Source organism: Bemisia tabaci, chromosome 7 (genome assembly GCF_918797505.1).
Source record: "Bemisia tabaci chromosome 7, PGI_BMITA_v3".
Lineage (NCBI taxonomy): Eukaryota > Metazoa > Arthropoda > Insecta > Hemiptera > Aleyrodidae > Bemisia > Bemisia tabaci.
Window position 1 is genome coordinate 36,252,511 of NC_092799.1, and position 15,803 is coordinate 36,268,313.

Below are 15,803 nucleotides of genomic sequence, written 5' to 3' on the forward strand. Positions count from 1 at the left end.
TAACTCATGAGCCCTGTCTACAACGCTCTTGTCACATGCCCACGGCTCATGAGTACCGCATTCAGTTGGCACATAGTTCCGTCTGACAGCTTGTAAAATCCCACTTTCCTCCAAAGGAAATCAAGCCCACTTTAACATTGTTCCTTATGCAGCTTTTTAAAGCACATCTCATCTTCCCCACTCGTTTATAGTTCCGTTTGGCAGAGATCCGTTCAAGTCTGAATACACCAGCAGCTTTGAATCTAAAGGTCGTATCCATAGTCGTTCTTTTCCAGAGGCGTATCCAGCAATTTGGCAACACCGGATTTCCTCCACTTAAACCTATGCTGAATAATCGATTCTTGTCGGAGCAAGTGGCCCCGCCAAGAATCGATACATTTCCATAGGTTTAAATGGAGGAAACCCGGTGTTGCCAAATTGCTGGATCCGCCTCTGGTAGGATTTCTTCATAAGGTCCCATTTTGTTTACAATGCAATTGAGATAGGTTTAAAGAAGCCTTGCGAACAAATTTTAGAGTGAAACTCTGCACCGGAGTCTATATACGGCCCAAAACTCTGAGTGATAAGAATGCAAGTGGAATCTACGCTCTTTACGGAGCGACTTACACTGTCACGGAGTGGAATATAATCTTTTTTCGGAGTGTCATGCGATTTTACGGTGCTAAGTTTTCACTTCGCATTCATATCACTCGGGGTTTTTGGGTGCTACACAGACTCCGGTACCGTATTTCACTCCTCGATTTTTAACAGTGTAGCATCACAAGTGGGACATTTTTTGCAAACTTCTGGTAAAATTCAACGGTGCACAGAAAAAAATGGATGGTGCTGACGACAGAACCTTTTGTTCATACGGCTCCCACAGTTTCTTTGTTACACTTACAGAACTTTTCTGTTGTGAGAACAGAACTTCTGTCGTGGGAACAGAGCACTCTGTTCCCACGACCAAAAGTTCTGTAAGTGTAACAAAGAAACTGTGGGAGCCGTATGAACAAAAGGTTCTGTCGTCAGCACCATCCATTTTTTTCTGTGTGCATTTTTAGGAGTGGATCCTTTACGAGGGATTTCAATTAATTTCTGCTACAAAAAATACAAACTACACAAATTTTATTTTGTGAGTTTTGTAAATTTTGAGGTGTTTTCCACCTATCTTAAGGGTAGTCAAAATCACAGCATTTTTACTTTTGTATTTTTTACTATTCATGGTTGGCAAAATCATTGTAATCCCTCGTAAAGTAACTAGGCAGGTTAGATTTTTAAATACCCTGGTAAAAATTGGCAATAGCATCTATGTTCCAAAATACCATAGACCTACAGCCGACTGTAAGATTTCCAATAGCTTCTATAGTCGGCAACACAATTTCTTATAGCATTTTACAGCCGATAGTGACTAAGCAACAGCCTGGCGATAAAGTGTATGCTAAACGTTACTAATTACGGATGCTAGGACTTGGTGAGTTTTTGGACTACCGCTCTCTTTTTGGGCCGTAGTATCTTGATTTATTTTGCGAGGAAAGCTCCGTACTTTTGAAGCATGCCCGTCATTCCTAATATGTTGGAGCGCCTTCAATTTCGTATGATACTGTGCAATACCTCTGGTGTGAAATAGTTGCTTCAGACGCCGTGGTACGCTGCGGCGCGGCGGGCGGGCAGAGAGCGCAAAACGCGGGCGCCTACAAACCTAACAGGGATACCTCACGCATTGCGCAATGCGTGAAGTATCCCTGTTAGGTTTGTAGGCGCCAGTGCGCCGCCGCGCGCCGGTCCGCTAGGCTCTAATATTTGATCTCGTGGAGTCAGCGTTTTTCAACTCACTTTGAAATGTTTGCACACTCTGTGTGAATTATTCTCATTTTAATTGATGAAAAAAAATTTGTAGTAAAGGAAAATATAATGTGCGTTTTGTAAATATGAAGGTGATTCCGTACAAGCTTAAGGATTAACAAAGCACACGAATTTCTACACAATTTCTTATAGCCTTTTATAGCCGATGGCGAAAAAGCAACAGCCAAGCGATAAAGTGTAAAGCCCAGCGATAGGAACTGCAGCCCGGCTGTATAATATTTTATTGCTTCGTGTAGCCCGGCCGTATGATTTTTTCCACTTTCTACAGCCAGCTATATGATTTTCTATCGCCTTCTTCAGTCGGCTATAAGATTTCCTTTGGTATTTTGAAACGCAGCTCCTATTGCCGATTTTTACCAGGGTAGCTATTCTCAAAACTACGATTCTTAAAGGAGACATTTCAAATCGCCATAACTCTGCTTTGGTGTGTCATTTTTTGGCGTGTTTTGCGGCAGAATTTTCACAGAACACTCATCTGAAGCTCTGATATCAATAACTCGATTTTGAATATCCCCAAGTGGCTCAGTGCAATAACATTATTGAAATAAAATTTCGATTTATTGCACATAATAAAAATGAAATTTTTTTACCATGAAATCGCGATATTTTTTCCATCATTTGGTGAATGAAGCCCGATTTTAGACAGTCAACAAAGTGAATTGAGAAAGATAGGCAATATGCAATGCGATAAAAAATTGCAACTTATTCCAATACGCCGAGCATTCAATCAGTAGATAGGCAACGTACAGAACACCCTGATACAGTAGCTATAATTTTACCATGTAATTGCAATTTATTGCAATCTGTACCTCTTAGGTTATGGACTAAAGTCGATCCTTTTGACGACGCAACGTTAACATGGGTAATGGGTAGGTAGGGAAGGTGCTCGGATATTATCATTTGCCGGTAATGAAAAAGCATACAGCGTATACTGTCATGCTAAAGAAAAACGCCGCATGAACATTCGAGAGCTTCCAAATTTCCTTCGATAAAAAGTTTATTTTTGAGGAAAGTTATGAATATTTTTCCGAGAACCTTAGGTAAAATTGCGAACAAAATTATCTGAAAAATTTGAAGAAACATATTTACAAATTTTCCCGGAAATTCTTTATTTACCCAAGGACATTTGGCAACGCCTAAAGGTTCATATGGCGTTTTTCCTCAGCATGGCAGTATAGTCGTGTGCCCACTGCCTACCTGGAACGTTATTGTTGAGTGCAATGACGTGACGTGCTGTGCGATAAGTCGATTGGTGCCATTTAACCCCATGGAAAATGATCGATCATCAGGACGTTCGCGGATAACACCTTAATAATCGATTCTTCACCAAAGAAATGGAACAATATCGATAGTCCACGTGTCACAACTCGCTACTGATTGAGTGCAGTGGACTGACGGCCTAGAGTCAAGAGCCTTTGACATTGCCAGCAATATTTATGTGATCCGGGCTGGGATCGGGAAAAGGAAAGGTCCTTTGATCGAAGCACCTGTTCGTGCAGCCTTTGTCCAGCCCAGCGCAGGTCTTCAATCTTGACCTGCATCCTCCTACCGCCGCTCAAGCCAAGATTGCTATCGAACTCACCATGAATTGCCTATTTGTGCTCTATCGATCACGATTTTGACGCTTTTTCCTCCTTCAACCTATTTTGCGTATCCTTCAGTGGCGTGGCGTGCTTTGCGATATATCGATCGATCGGTCATTTAAACCTATGGAAAAGTATCGATAAACAGTGTGTTCGCAGCGAACACCTTAAAAATCGATTTTTCACCATAGCTTCAAATGGGGAAATATGGATAGGTCGCAAAACACGCCACGCTACTGGTATCCTTCTTAGTTCCGTGCTCACCAACGCGCTGGATCAAACCTTGACTCGAGTCATATTAAAATTCAAAAGCTGATCACTTGATTGTTGCCACGTATAGCTGAAATGGAACCCTGGGCAGGGTAAGAAATTAACTCAAGTATAACAGATTGCAATAAATTGCAATTACATAGTAAATTATTGCTACTACATCGGAGTGTTGTGTATGTTGCCTATCTCCCGATTGAAGGCACACGGCGTGTTGAAATCTATTGCAATAAAATTGAAATACGTTGCAATTTTTCACTACACTGCGTATTGCCAATCTTCCTGACACATGAACCTCAGTATGTTAATTGTTTAAAATCGACATTTATTGACCATATGATGTAAAAATATTGTTATTTCATGGTTAAAAAATTTTATTTTTATTGTAATAAATTGCAATTTCATTACAATATTTTCATTGCACTATGTGTTTCTTAGGAACCGATTTACACAAAAAAAAAACATCAAGTCAAATCAAGATTGAATAGAGAAGGGGGTCGACAGTATACTCTTTCACCATGAGAATAAATTGTGAAGATGCTAGAGATAAAGTTCAAAGCGTATTTCCACATTCACCATATTTTTTTCTCGCTTTTGAATTTTGCACAATAGAAAATACACGGCAACCTAAGCTTAAAGCTACTCCTAACTATTTTTTTCCAAAAATGAGACCTTGTTCCTCCGCACCACAGTGGGTCGAGTCAATAGGAGAGGTCGGACACAAAACTTTCGACCAAAACTGCGAATTTTGATGTTTAATTCGTCACATTTCCAATTTTAAGGAGTACTTCTGGAAGAGAATATCACGAGGAAACCAATGGAGCCAATTAAAAACCTCAAAGTTTTGTATAAACGGAGTTATACCTATTAAAGTTTTCTACTTTTGTCCGACCTCCCCAATTGACTCGATCCACTGCGCGCACCTCTTGCATTTGGACGTATCTCTGCCAAATGGAACTGTGTGCAATGTAATGTGAGCCCTGTGATGCATATATTCGTATGAGTCCCAGGGCTCATGTCTTAATGCACATAGTTCTGTTTGGCAGAAATACGTCCATTTGATCCTATTCAATTCCTTTGCGAGCTAAGGCCGTTCACTGAGTTTCGCGAAATGAATGCGAAAGGGGCAACACCTCAAAGAGGAATAGGGATTTTCCCTATCCCCCTCCTTGAGTCGCCTCCACCCTCTCCGTATCCCCCCTTTATTTACGAGGATTGCTTCCAGCGGTCCTCGTCAGTTAACCTTGCTAATAAATCGTCAAGTCGTTAAAGTGAACCTCCCCTGACCGTTTATCGAATTAACTGATTAAAAGGCGCTGTGACTGGGTATTCTTGTATATTTGATCAAATCTCCGTCACTAAGAGATCCTTTCACATTGAAGTTTCGAAAATGCGCGTAACCTTTAAAGCGCACCTTCATTGACTTCGTGTTGTTTTCTAGAATTCTCTTCCAAGATACATCCACTTCCTCTGCTTTAAACGTCTTTGTCGAACTCGAAACAAATGTGTTATGGAAGTTGAGCTGGTTCTAGAAGTCTCAGTTTTGCGCCTCGCGCCTCGCTGATAATGACATCAGTGATGATATTGATATCAGCGATGATCTTGATATCAGTGATAAAGTGATACACCAGGAGGTGATTTTAGAAATTAGAATTGGAGGAAATTTGCTCTTTAAAATCGGCACATATTTGCAGGGCAAGTTTCTTTTCCATTTTCACTCTAACATATCCTGTTACCGAATTTCTTGTGACCAAGAAAATTACCTCCGTCGTTCCACAGAAAATGTGAGAGTCCTGATACCCAAGTCATTCAAGGAGAAACATTGACGATTAGTACCATATCGCAAAATATTTGTAAACCCAAAAATTGACGAACAGATGATAAATGTAAGAATCTTTAATATCTCACTCTTTGATGTAAAATCATAAGAGTAACTCCTAACGCCCAAGAGGCATAGCGATCAGGGAGCGTGGTCCCTCTTTTACATAATAAAGTTGAAAACTTCTCAAGCCCAAGACATTTATCGAAAGTTATCTTCACATAGAAAATCGACGATATATCCAATAAACAGGTGTTTCTCATTTCAATAGCATGTAATTTTTTTGAAAAACATGGCGGATAGGCGTATGTCCATCCCTCAAAACTTAAACTTCGCAACAGAGTTCTACCGTGCTGAGCAAGAAAGCCGTACATCCATCAAGATTTTCCCTCGTTTTTTGGAACTTAACACTTTGTAAAATAAAAATTGTTTCACCCATGCACCTAAAATGTTTAGGTCAAGTTCTTGATAGTATCTGCGAAAGAATGCTGTCAAAACATTGTCTCAAGGTACACAAGTTTTTCTGCTTTGATACATTGTTTCCGAAAAATTTAAAATGGCGTTTACGGCGTTTTTGCATTGTACGGCAGAGTTGGACATACTTCGAGGCAAGTATCATTCGACCGCATGTACGAACCGACGTCCGTGTCACATACACGAATAATTGAAGGCGCTCGGTATTTTAAGTCCGTTTTATACAACAACATGACTCAACTGTTACTTTTCTTTGTGTTTGTGCAGACAAATCGCCGTGGAGCAAAGGATGCCATTGGTGGAGGTGATCTGCACTAGTCACTATTCGGCGAAAGCGGTAGAGCGACTTGGGTTCCAATGTATCTACGAACTCCTTTACAAAGATCACCTGGATAGCAATGGCGAACCCGTCTTCACCCCGGAACCACCGCACGACCGGGTCAAAGTTTTCGTCATGCCCACCGCCGACCTTTGAACAGCACACCCCACGTCGTCCACGCACTCACCCGACTGCTCTCCGTTTTGCATACACAGAGAGAATGAAGGAGCGTGCACAGACATGCTGGCTTCGTTTAACTGCTAATCGTGTTGCATAAGCACGGAGAATGAAGGCGCGTGTATGGAGTGCCATATCCGACATCCTCCAACTGCATACACAGAGAGAATGAAGAACGATGGCGCGTGTAAAAACATAACTTCTTGTTACTGCTAATCGTGTTGCATACATGCGGAAAAGAAGGCGCTTCGCCAAAAGAAGCTTGAACACCGCGGATATGTACTCGTTAGCTCGAAGCGCAATATTTCTATAAGTTACAGACGACTAATTACAAACATTAGAGTGGTAAAAATTTGAATTTGAAATGTTTTTTGATCATCAGCTTTCACTTGCGAATTTTAACGATCGAGCAACCGTTACCTGAATTATGCGGTGTTTGGCTTACCTGCAGCTGCGCCTCTGAAGAGTGAGACATATCGATGACTCAACTCTGAAAACAGTTGCGTCGCAAATTCGTCATACTTAATAAGTAATTCTCGAAATGGAAATAAATGTATCAATGCCATTCCTCCGAAACCTCCGTATGGTAATATCTCCTCTGTGTAAGTGCGTAGAGTAATCTGCAAAATTCTTGATCGGTTATGTCGGTTAGTTTTGTTTTTCAAAAACTACGGAGGAGTGAAAATTTTGAATAGTTGCGACCGAAGCGAGGATTCTTACAAGTTTCTGGGTTGTATATATACATTTAGATTCGTGTAAAACAATCGATATTTATCGAGGCATGTTGCTTCATCTAAAATCTATAATTTCTAGTGTGTTTAAATGAACGAAAAACAGATATCGTCGACTTACGACAATCGTCATTAAGATGCATGTAATCAGATTGAGTCATCAATGTGCACTTGCACAGCTAAATTATTCTTTTATTTTTTTTTTTCGAATGTGCCATTCACTAAAATGTATAGAGGGCTATCTATGCGAAAAGCCTCCATTTTATTATCTATTTACAATAAGTTTGATGGAGAGGAGGATACCTACATTCGCTGCTGTGTTATTCTGCCGTGCTAAGGAAAAACGCCGTATGAACATTCAGCTGCATTGCCAAATTTCTTCTCGCAAATCACTCATTTTCAAGAAAATTTTTGAATATTTTGTTGCCAATTTCTCAGATAAGTTTGATTGTAATTTAATCTAAAGTTTCTGAAAACTTCAAGGAAAAATATTCATAACTTTCAACCAAAATAATAATTTTACCGAGAGAAATTTGGCAACTCTCGAATGTTCATACGACGTTTTTTCTTAGCACGGCAGTATTGTACGTGCATGCGTACGTCCTCCTTTTCGTATACCGTTCTAAAAAGAATTTCTAACGATCGAAATTCGGAATTTTCTGCTTGACATTGAAAATTGTTGCACCACGTCAAAAGAAAAATTTGTATTTATTTTCGCCAAGAGCAAAAATTGGTATAATGTTGACTGGGCTTCTTCGATGAAGTATCAAAAATATGCGCATTAAGGTTTACGCAAAATGCGTAATCTCATAGTAGCGCTAGCGTAAACTGAGGTCAACCCACCGAATATTTCTGTGACGTGACATTCAGTTTTAATGGACGGCACCGGTTTGTGATGAATTGTTTTCTACCGATGACTTGGACACTATGTCAAAATCAATTTTTGTTCCTTATTTTTTCCTAGAATTTTGAGGTTTTGTGTATGATTGCATTATCGTTAAATGTTAGTGATAAGTCTTTTTTACCATTATTATAAGCTTACTTTCCTATCACCCAATTTTTTCATGTTATTTTTATAATATACTTTATCTTTTATGATGGAGACTTTTCAGGTTGTGGCAAAACTCCCACACAAATGGAGTTAAGCTTCACATCCTGAATATATATCTCGAGATCGATGAACAGGTCGAGTTGATTCAACGAATTGCTGCAAAAATTAAAAGAAATTTGTTCTCTTGCGGACACATGAATGTTCCAAAATATTTTCAGAATTCTCCTCCCTCGTGAGAATAATCTTCATGGGGGTAAAAAAGAATCCCTCAAAAGTTTTAACAGGAAATATTATGTATAATTCCAAAATATGACTTTTCAGTTTCGCAATCGATACACAATTGTGCATCATGTCTCCATGCAAACTTTTTCTAGTACTTAGAACTTGATTGTACCTCTGTTTCCTCCCGTTGTTATCAGCAGTCAGTTTCTTTGTCTCAGTTTTGGAAACCTTTCTTTGAAAATAAACGAATGAACTACCTTGGAGCTCACTGATTCCATGTCCAAATGCCTAGATTCAAACTTTATTGTCATTATCATTCAAGAAGCTACATACCTGCATATCAGATGGTAAAAACAAGAACAGTATGTATCGATCACAATCATAGGTATTTAAAACAGTTCGCCTCAATTGAAACATTCATTAGCTTCATTGCCTAAAACTACCAAAAAATGTCATTCCCAGGGTGAGAAAAGTAACAGAAAATTTCAAGGAATGATGTCTCTTGATCTTCTCTCCGAGGAAATAGATCGCGATCGCATTGTTGCGAACTGTTTTGTAGTTTCATCAGTACCTTAATCTACACATTTATCTAGCACTTATTCGCTCTCAAATCGTCGAAGACGCGCACATATTTAGGTTCTTTTTACAAAGAAGAAAAAATAAGAACAATTATGAATCTCAGAATATGGATTTCATTCCTATTTAAACACATCGCAACTGCTGCCCCTAAAATCTTCAAACCTTTAATACACCGTATCCTTGGACCTGCAACAGAAAAAAGCACCACTGGAAGAAAATAATTCTAATACAATGCATAATGACTTTATCTTATCCATTATGACCGCTGATTCCGAACATTAGTCCATTTACTACACTTTACAACACATTAATTCACCTTTTAATTGTTGTTACCTCCATTTTATTTGTTTTTTATTTCATCTATTTTTCTTGCTTTTTTACGGCAGCATAGCCCCTGTTGATTTGATCGATATTTACAATCAAATTATTTATCAAAATTGCATCTATGTATATGTATAAAAAATGTTGTAACAGATTTATGTTACTTTTCTTTTTTCACGTGTTTATTTTTTTTAATAAAAACCTTTACCAACTGTACCTGATCACGCATTTTTGTTTTTTCTAAAAATGTCAAAAGATAATGAAACCCTGTTAAGAGGGTAGATAATGACTGCCACGGGTCCGGCAATCCCTGTAACTTCATTTTTCTTAAACTTCCAAATTTTCATTTAAATTCTAACTAGTCATTTCAACTTTTCTATATCCTATCATCCAGCCAACACCCATATAAAATTAATGACTAGACTTGCAACTGATAGCTCCACTGATTATAGCCAGCCAATCGCGTATAGGTCTCACCACCCGTGACATCATCTAGTCTGTAAAAGCGAGCCCGTTAATTCTTGGTATTTTTCCACCTTCGACCCTTGTGTGCTCCACGTAACACCTTTTTAACCCTTCAGGCGTAGTGTGACTAATCTTTTATAAAACTTGTACTTCCATTCCAAATGTTAATATAGACTCTCCAGTCCTTCAAAATTCGTTCTTTTCCTTTAGCTCTTCCACATTCAAAAGTGCCATCAGGAGTAATCAGTCCTCTTGGTGTGACAATGACTATTTCAGTGCCTACTAAACTGTCTTAAATCTTGGATTCATCCAATATCGATGGTTAAAGGCGAGAAATACGTACCTGGGACACGATTGAAACCCCGAAACAAGCGGGCAAAACGCGATGTATCCAGAGATTATTTAAAAATTCGGCTTTTGTCCGGGGTAATCGCGATACGGAATGCGCCCGGGCATAATATGATTTGCCGAAAAGTGCTGAGCGGAAACCTACGGTGAAAGTCCAGAACCACGTATCTCGGAAAACCAGATTTTTCGGGAAAGCGAAAAAACTGTCTACATTCCTTCTCTCTGAAAGTAGAAGGGAAATAGTACTTGAAGATAGCGAGGATAAGATGCGCTTCAGGACTCTATAAGATTTTTTATTTGATGGTCCCCGTCAGTAAGGCGGATTGGTCGAAAACTCGAGGTACGTGTCCTTGGAACTAAGGGCCAACACTAAATTCCAAGATACGTGGTCTGAGAATTACTGTCTCGAACCTATTTTTGGCAGATTTTGATGGGAGTCTCAAAATAGAGTTTGACAAGGCCCAGGGCTGGATTTACTTACTTGCCGCCCATGGGCCACCCCCTTTTCTCACTCGCTTTGAAACATTAATAAAAATCATCAGGTGAACGTGTCGGAGGGGAAGGAGTGCATAAGTCGCGTTTATTCGTGTTGGACACATTTTTTGCGAAAGCCCTGTCAATACTGTTAGCAAAAGTTCGCGGAACTTTGCGCGAGAGTTAAGTTCCGTAAACCTATCTCTGTGTGGACAAAGCCTTCCGTTTTTAAGAAATGAACGAAAAAATTATGAAAGAACAAGCATATAATTATGTGGTTTCAAACTTTTGACTTCCGCCGCCTCGCCGCGCTGACCGCACTGTGTTTGGCGCAATGCATGCAGCATTCCTACAGTCTTGTAGGCGCTATCCGTCTCACGCCGCGCCGCGCGTCGACCGCTGCTGAACGCACTGCGTTTGACGCAATGCGTGAAGTATTCATGCAGCCTTGTAGGCGCTAATATGTGTTACATGCCGACCGCCGCGCCAAGGGTTTCCCCTTTTCATCTCAAGTCCTCGTCATCATTGCTCTCTGCGCCGCGCCGTTCCAGGCCAAATTGCGGGGTTGGTTTCTCTCTGAACTCGACTAATTAAAGGTACTGTCTCCTGTATCACCGAAGGACGTCAAAATTATAATTATCAGGAAATCAGAGATTTTGTCACCTTTTCTCGTTTGTAATTTTTGCTCTGAATCCGATTTTTTTTATAATCTACATTTTAAAAAAATGCAAAATTTGCCGCCATGGGCCGCAGCCCATGCGACCACCTCCTAAAGCCGGCCCTGGACAGGACTGTGTATTTTAATTTGCAGGCTCTTAGAGGATTCGGTTGGTCCCAGAACATTTTACGTTGCAAATAATGCGGATTACCGGATGCCATTCAGAAACTCACAACCAATTACTACACAGGCACAAAACTGATCGAATGGAAAAGAAACCGGCACCTTCTAAAGTATTATTATTGCTGGAATTCTCTTCTGATTTTTCGTTTGATCAGTCCCCTTCAATACGCACGTATGCTACAGACATTCATAACAACCGCCTACTCTCCTCTCATCTAACAGTCTGTCATCAGCCATGAAAATCCGATTTCAGTCCATTTACTTAGAGCCGGCTTGACCGTCAGGGTTTTGGTAGTTACTTTCACCCTGCAATGCCTAAGCCGGGTAAAATTGACCCTACTATCTCCTCTGCAGCCGATTATTGAAATTGATAGACAAAACTATCGATACAGGAGAGAAAAGGGATGTGCTGGGATCCTGTTGGTGAAATCGGTTCGATGCAATGGACAAACGAGGTAAGTAATAGAGTAACTAACTGCAACCGACAAGAGACCCGACAGTTAGTCCATCATTTTCCCTCTCAGTCCAACCACCAGTTGCAACCAATGGGATCGCCCCATACTCCCTCCCTACGTCTCATTTTTCTATGGCTTTGTCTATCAATTTCACTAATCAGTCCGCTGGGGAACTAAAGGAGTTTTGATGCCGGTACCGGTGCATGCGAGCTTCTAAAAATACATCCTACAAAAGAATCAGCCATCAAATTGAAAAAAAAAGAGAGAAAAAAATCGAGTATATAGAGACCGATATACAGCCGAAAATAGAAGACACGTATTACTTATGAGCGACACTTACATAGAGCGGAGTAGCGGAGCATTGCAAATTCACGCCTCGTGTCATCGCGCCTTCAATTTGGCAAATGCAACATAAACATCCATCGAGCACGAATAGTTGTATCTCTGCGTCGTCGAAAGCGCGTCAATGATCATTGACGCGCTTTCTCTCTATTTCCAAATTGTGATTGTTTCCGTTTGTCTTATTTGTAGTGGTAAATTACGGGGTACATGAGCAACATAGCCGAAGATAGGACTCAAGAGCATTCCAATGTCGCTAACCTTGCAAACATAAACGATCATCTAAACTAGTTTCACCTCTACTCCCAAAAATCTATGAATTCAAGACGAAAATTACCGTCGCAAAGTTTACTTTTTGCAAAGAATGTAAGAACCTAAGTTGCACAATCCCAGCAACATTGAAATGCTCTTAGTTCCTTTTTGCAAAATGCGATCCAATTGGTTGTTGCTGCAAAAAAATAGCTTCCCACAACCTGCTATACAATGCTCCAGTGACCATGTAAGTTGGCCCGAGCACTAACTTTTCGGGAAGAAAGCATTTCCCCTACCTGGTTTCTCACTTAATATCCGCCCGAGTTTCGCATATCTTCCGTTTTTCCTCATCGCAGCTTCCATCAAACCGCAATTGCCCGGAAACTAGGACCGCACATCTTATCTGATAAAATCGTTCGCCCTTTAGACCGATTCTGGGGGGTTAGGCTGGACTAGTCGATGAGTCAACTGTTGATCTAATTTCATCACGTGAACGTAGAAGAAACACGGGGTAAAAAATCACTAATGTGTGATCAATTTTCAAAGACACTTCTGTAATTTCTCCTACGATTTTAAATAAATTAAAACGCGTAATATCCAAAATCTAAACTCAGATTCGGATTCCTCGTGAAAAATTGATGAGATTTTTTGGATTTTAAGCATCATATCGACGGTGCAAGTCGGCAATCACATGACTCGTTTGCGGTGTCTGAAAATCTCCGCAACTATGTTATTTTCTTAAAGGAGAACAAATGGACATGATCCCTTGAAGTTTTTGCAGAATTTTCCTCGCACCTAGAAGAAAAATCACGGAAGTTTTAAAGAATTACCGATGAGTAGTTTTCCGTTTAAAAAATAAAGTATGACAGGAAGTCTGCGACGTCGCAAACCGAGTTATGTGATTGCCGACTTTCACCGTCGATATGTTAGAATAGCGTGAAGGAAAGAGATTTACTTAATGACGTAAAAAAACACTAATGTGTGATTAATTTTCAAGGACAATTCTGTAAATTCTCTTATGATTTTAAATAGATTAAAACGCGTATATCCAAAATCTAAGCTCAGATTCGGACTCCTCGTGAAAAATTGATGAGATTTCATGTATCATATGTTAGAATAGCGTGAGTTTAACGACGCGTATAGATTCTGTCGTACTTCCCCTTTGAACTACGCCGCCGCCTGTCGCCCGAGTGAAACCGAACGAGGAGGCGCCGCTAAGCGCCGGCTAAAGTGTTCGGTTTCGTCGCGAGGAATTCCTCACGATAAATTCTTATTCTTCCTCCTCCGCTGACCCACTGAGCACTACCCATGTTGCCACGTTGGATTCATATGCTCGAATCAGTATGTCTACGTTACGTCTCTTTCCTTCACGCTATGCTCGGGTATGATACATGAAATTGTATCAATTTTTAACGAGGAATCCGAATCTGAACTTCGATTTTGGGTATCACGCGTTTTAAGTCAAATTTTCCAAATTCGAAAATCTGAAATGACTGAGGTGGCTTTAATGCCATCTCGGCTCCTGTTCGATGGATTTTCCTGAAATTCGGTGTCAGGGTATGATACATGAAATCGCATCGATTTTTTACGATGATTCCGAATCTGAGCTTCGATTTTGGGGATCACGCATTTTAAATCAAAATCTGTCAAAATTCAAAAAATTCAAAATTCGAAAATCCGAAATGGCTTAAAATGGTATTTCGGCCCCTGTTCGATGGATTTTTCTGAAATTCGGTGACAGGATGTATTATTCGACGGGAAACTCGAATTTTTAGTCCATTTTTTAAAATTCTCAAATTCAAGATGGCGGACGTGAGCTAAAATGCTATCTCGGTTTCTGTTTGTTCGAGTCTTGTGAAACGCGGTATCACACGGTATTTTTCAACGGAAAACTCGAATTTTTAGTCAGTTTTTTAAAACTCTCAACTCCAAAATGTTGGATGTGGCCTAAAATGAGCCCTGGTTCTGGCCTCCGTTTCTGTTCGTTAGAACTTTGTGAACCGATGATTCAGGGGTACTTTTCGACGGGAAACTCGAATTTTTAGTCGATTTTTGAAAATTCTCAAATCCAAGATGGCGGACGTGGCCTAAAATGCTATGTCGGCTTCTGTTCGATGGATTTTTATTTTGAAACTCGGTGTCTGAGGGTATTTTTCGACCGGAAACTCGAATTTTTACTATGTTTAAAAATTCTCTAATCCAAGATGGCGGACGTGGCCTAAAATGCTATGTCGGCTCCTGTTCGATGGATTTATGGCGCCCCCTTACTACATGCCTACTCTTGTATTTCTGTACAGCCGCAAATTTAGGGTCAAGGGGCGCCTGACCGTCTATGGACCAGGTGGAGTTTTTGTCCTGAAAATTTACCTTTAGACGGCAATTCTCTTTATATTTTATCTATGGTTTTTACGCCCCCCCCCCCCCCCTATCTCGCGGACTCGCTTTTCACTTTTCTTGCCTCCTTTTTCCTTCCATTTCCTCCCTTCTTCCTTGCTTTCACTGCCCAACCTTGTTTCCTTTTCCTTTTTCCCCTTGTCCTTTCTTCCCTTTTTTTCCTTTTCCTTTTCCCCCTTTTTTTCCCTCTCTTCTTCTTTCGTGGCGCCCCCCAAAAGCTGGCGCCCGTGTGCGCCGCATGCCCTGCACACGCTCTAAGTCCGGGCCTGGATAGGAGAGACGTAATCCGGCCTCCTTGTTAACTTTTCTACCGGAAGGAACAATTCACTAGCATCATAGTACAGAGAATTGCAGATTCACGCCTCACACCATTCCGCCTTCAATTTTGCACATGCAACATGGAAATCCATCAAGCACGAGTAGTTGTATCTCTGCACTGTCATCAACGCGTTAAGTCTCTCTTATTTGTGAGATTCGAGAAAGTTAAAGTCAAGTTTGTGAAATATGTATAACTCGTATAATGCGTCAAGGTCAATACTCCTGTTGAAAAAAGAATTAAAATTAAAAATAAGTAAAAACGTGTTTAGACGCCTCTTAGGCGCATTAAAGGGCGCATGTCTATTCGCGATTCATTTTCTCCTAACTTTGAAATGTTCTCATGAGGTCAACCTTTCGATGCTTTTTGCAATATATGATGCAGAATTAACTCTTGTAAGGTTAAGTGTAAGTACCTTATTCTATTTCTTCTATATCCGCAGAGGGCAGAGCCCTTTTTCTCCTGCCTGACTTCATAAACAATGATCGATGGTTTGTAAAAGCCAGGTACCTATCTAAATTCGAACACAAGACC

General features: G+C 40.3%; 1 protein-coding gene across 4 annotated transcripts in view; it reads left to right on the forward strand.

The window, feature by feature from the left end:
- LOC109032134 (arylalkylamine N-acetyltransferase 1) overlaps positions 1–9,601 on the forward strand; it is a 108,897-nt gene extending 99,296 nt beyond the window's left edge. For all 4 annotated transcript variants that reach the window (XM_072303031.1, XM_072303032.1, XM_072303030.1 and 1 more), the window contains exon 4: positions 6,253–9,601. In XM_072303031.1, coding sequence (XP_072159132.1) covers positions 6,253–6,460 — 208 coding nt within the window. In that variant the 3' untranslated portion in view covers positions 6,461–9,601. The remainder of the gene's footprint in view (positions 1–6,252) is intronic.
- Positions 9,602–15,803: the final 6,202 nt, after the last annotated feature.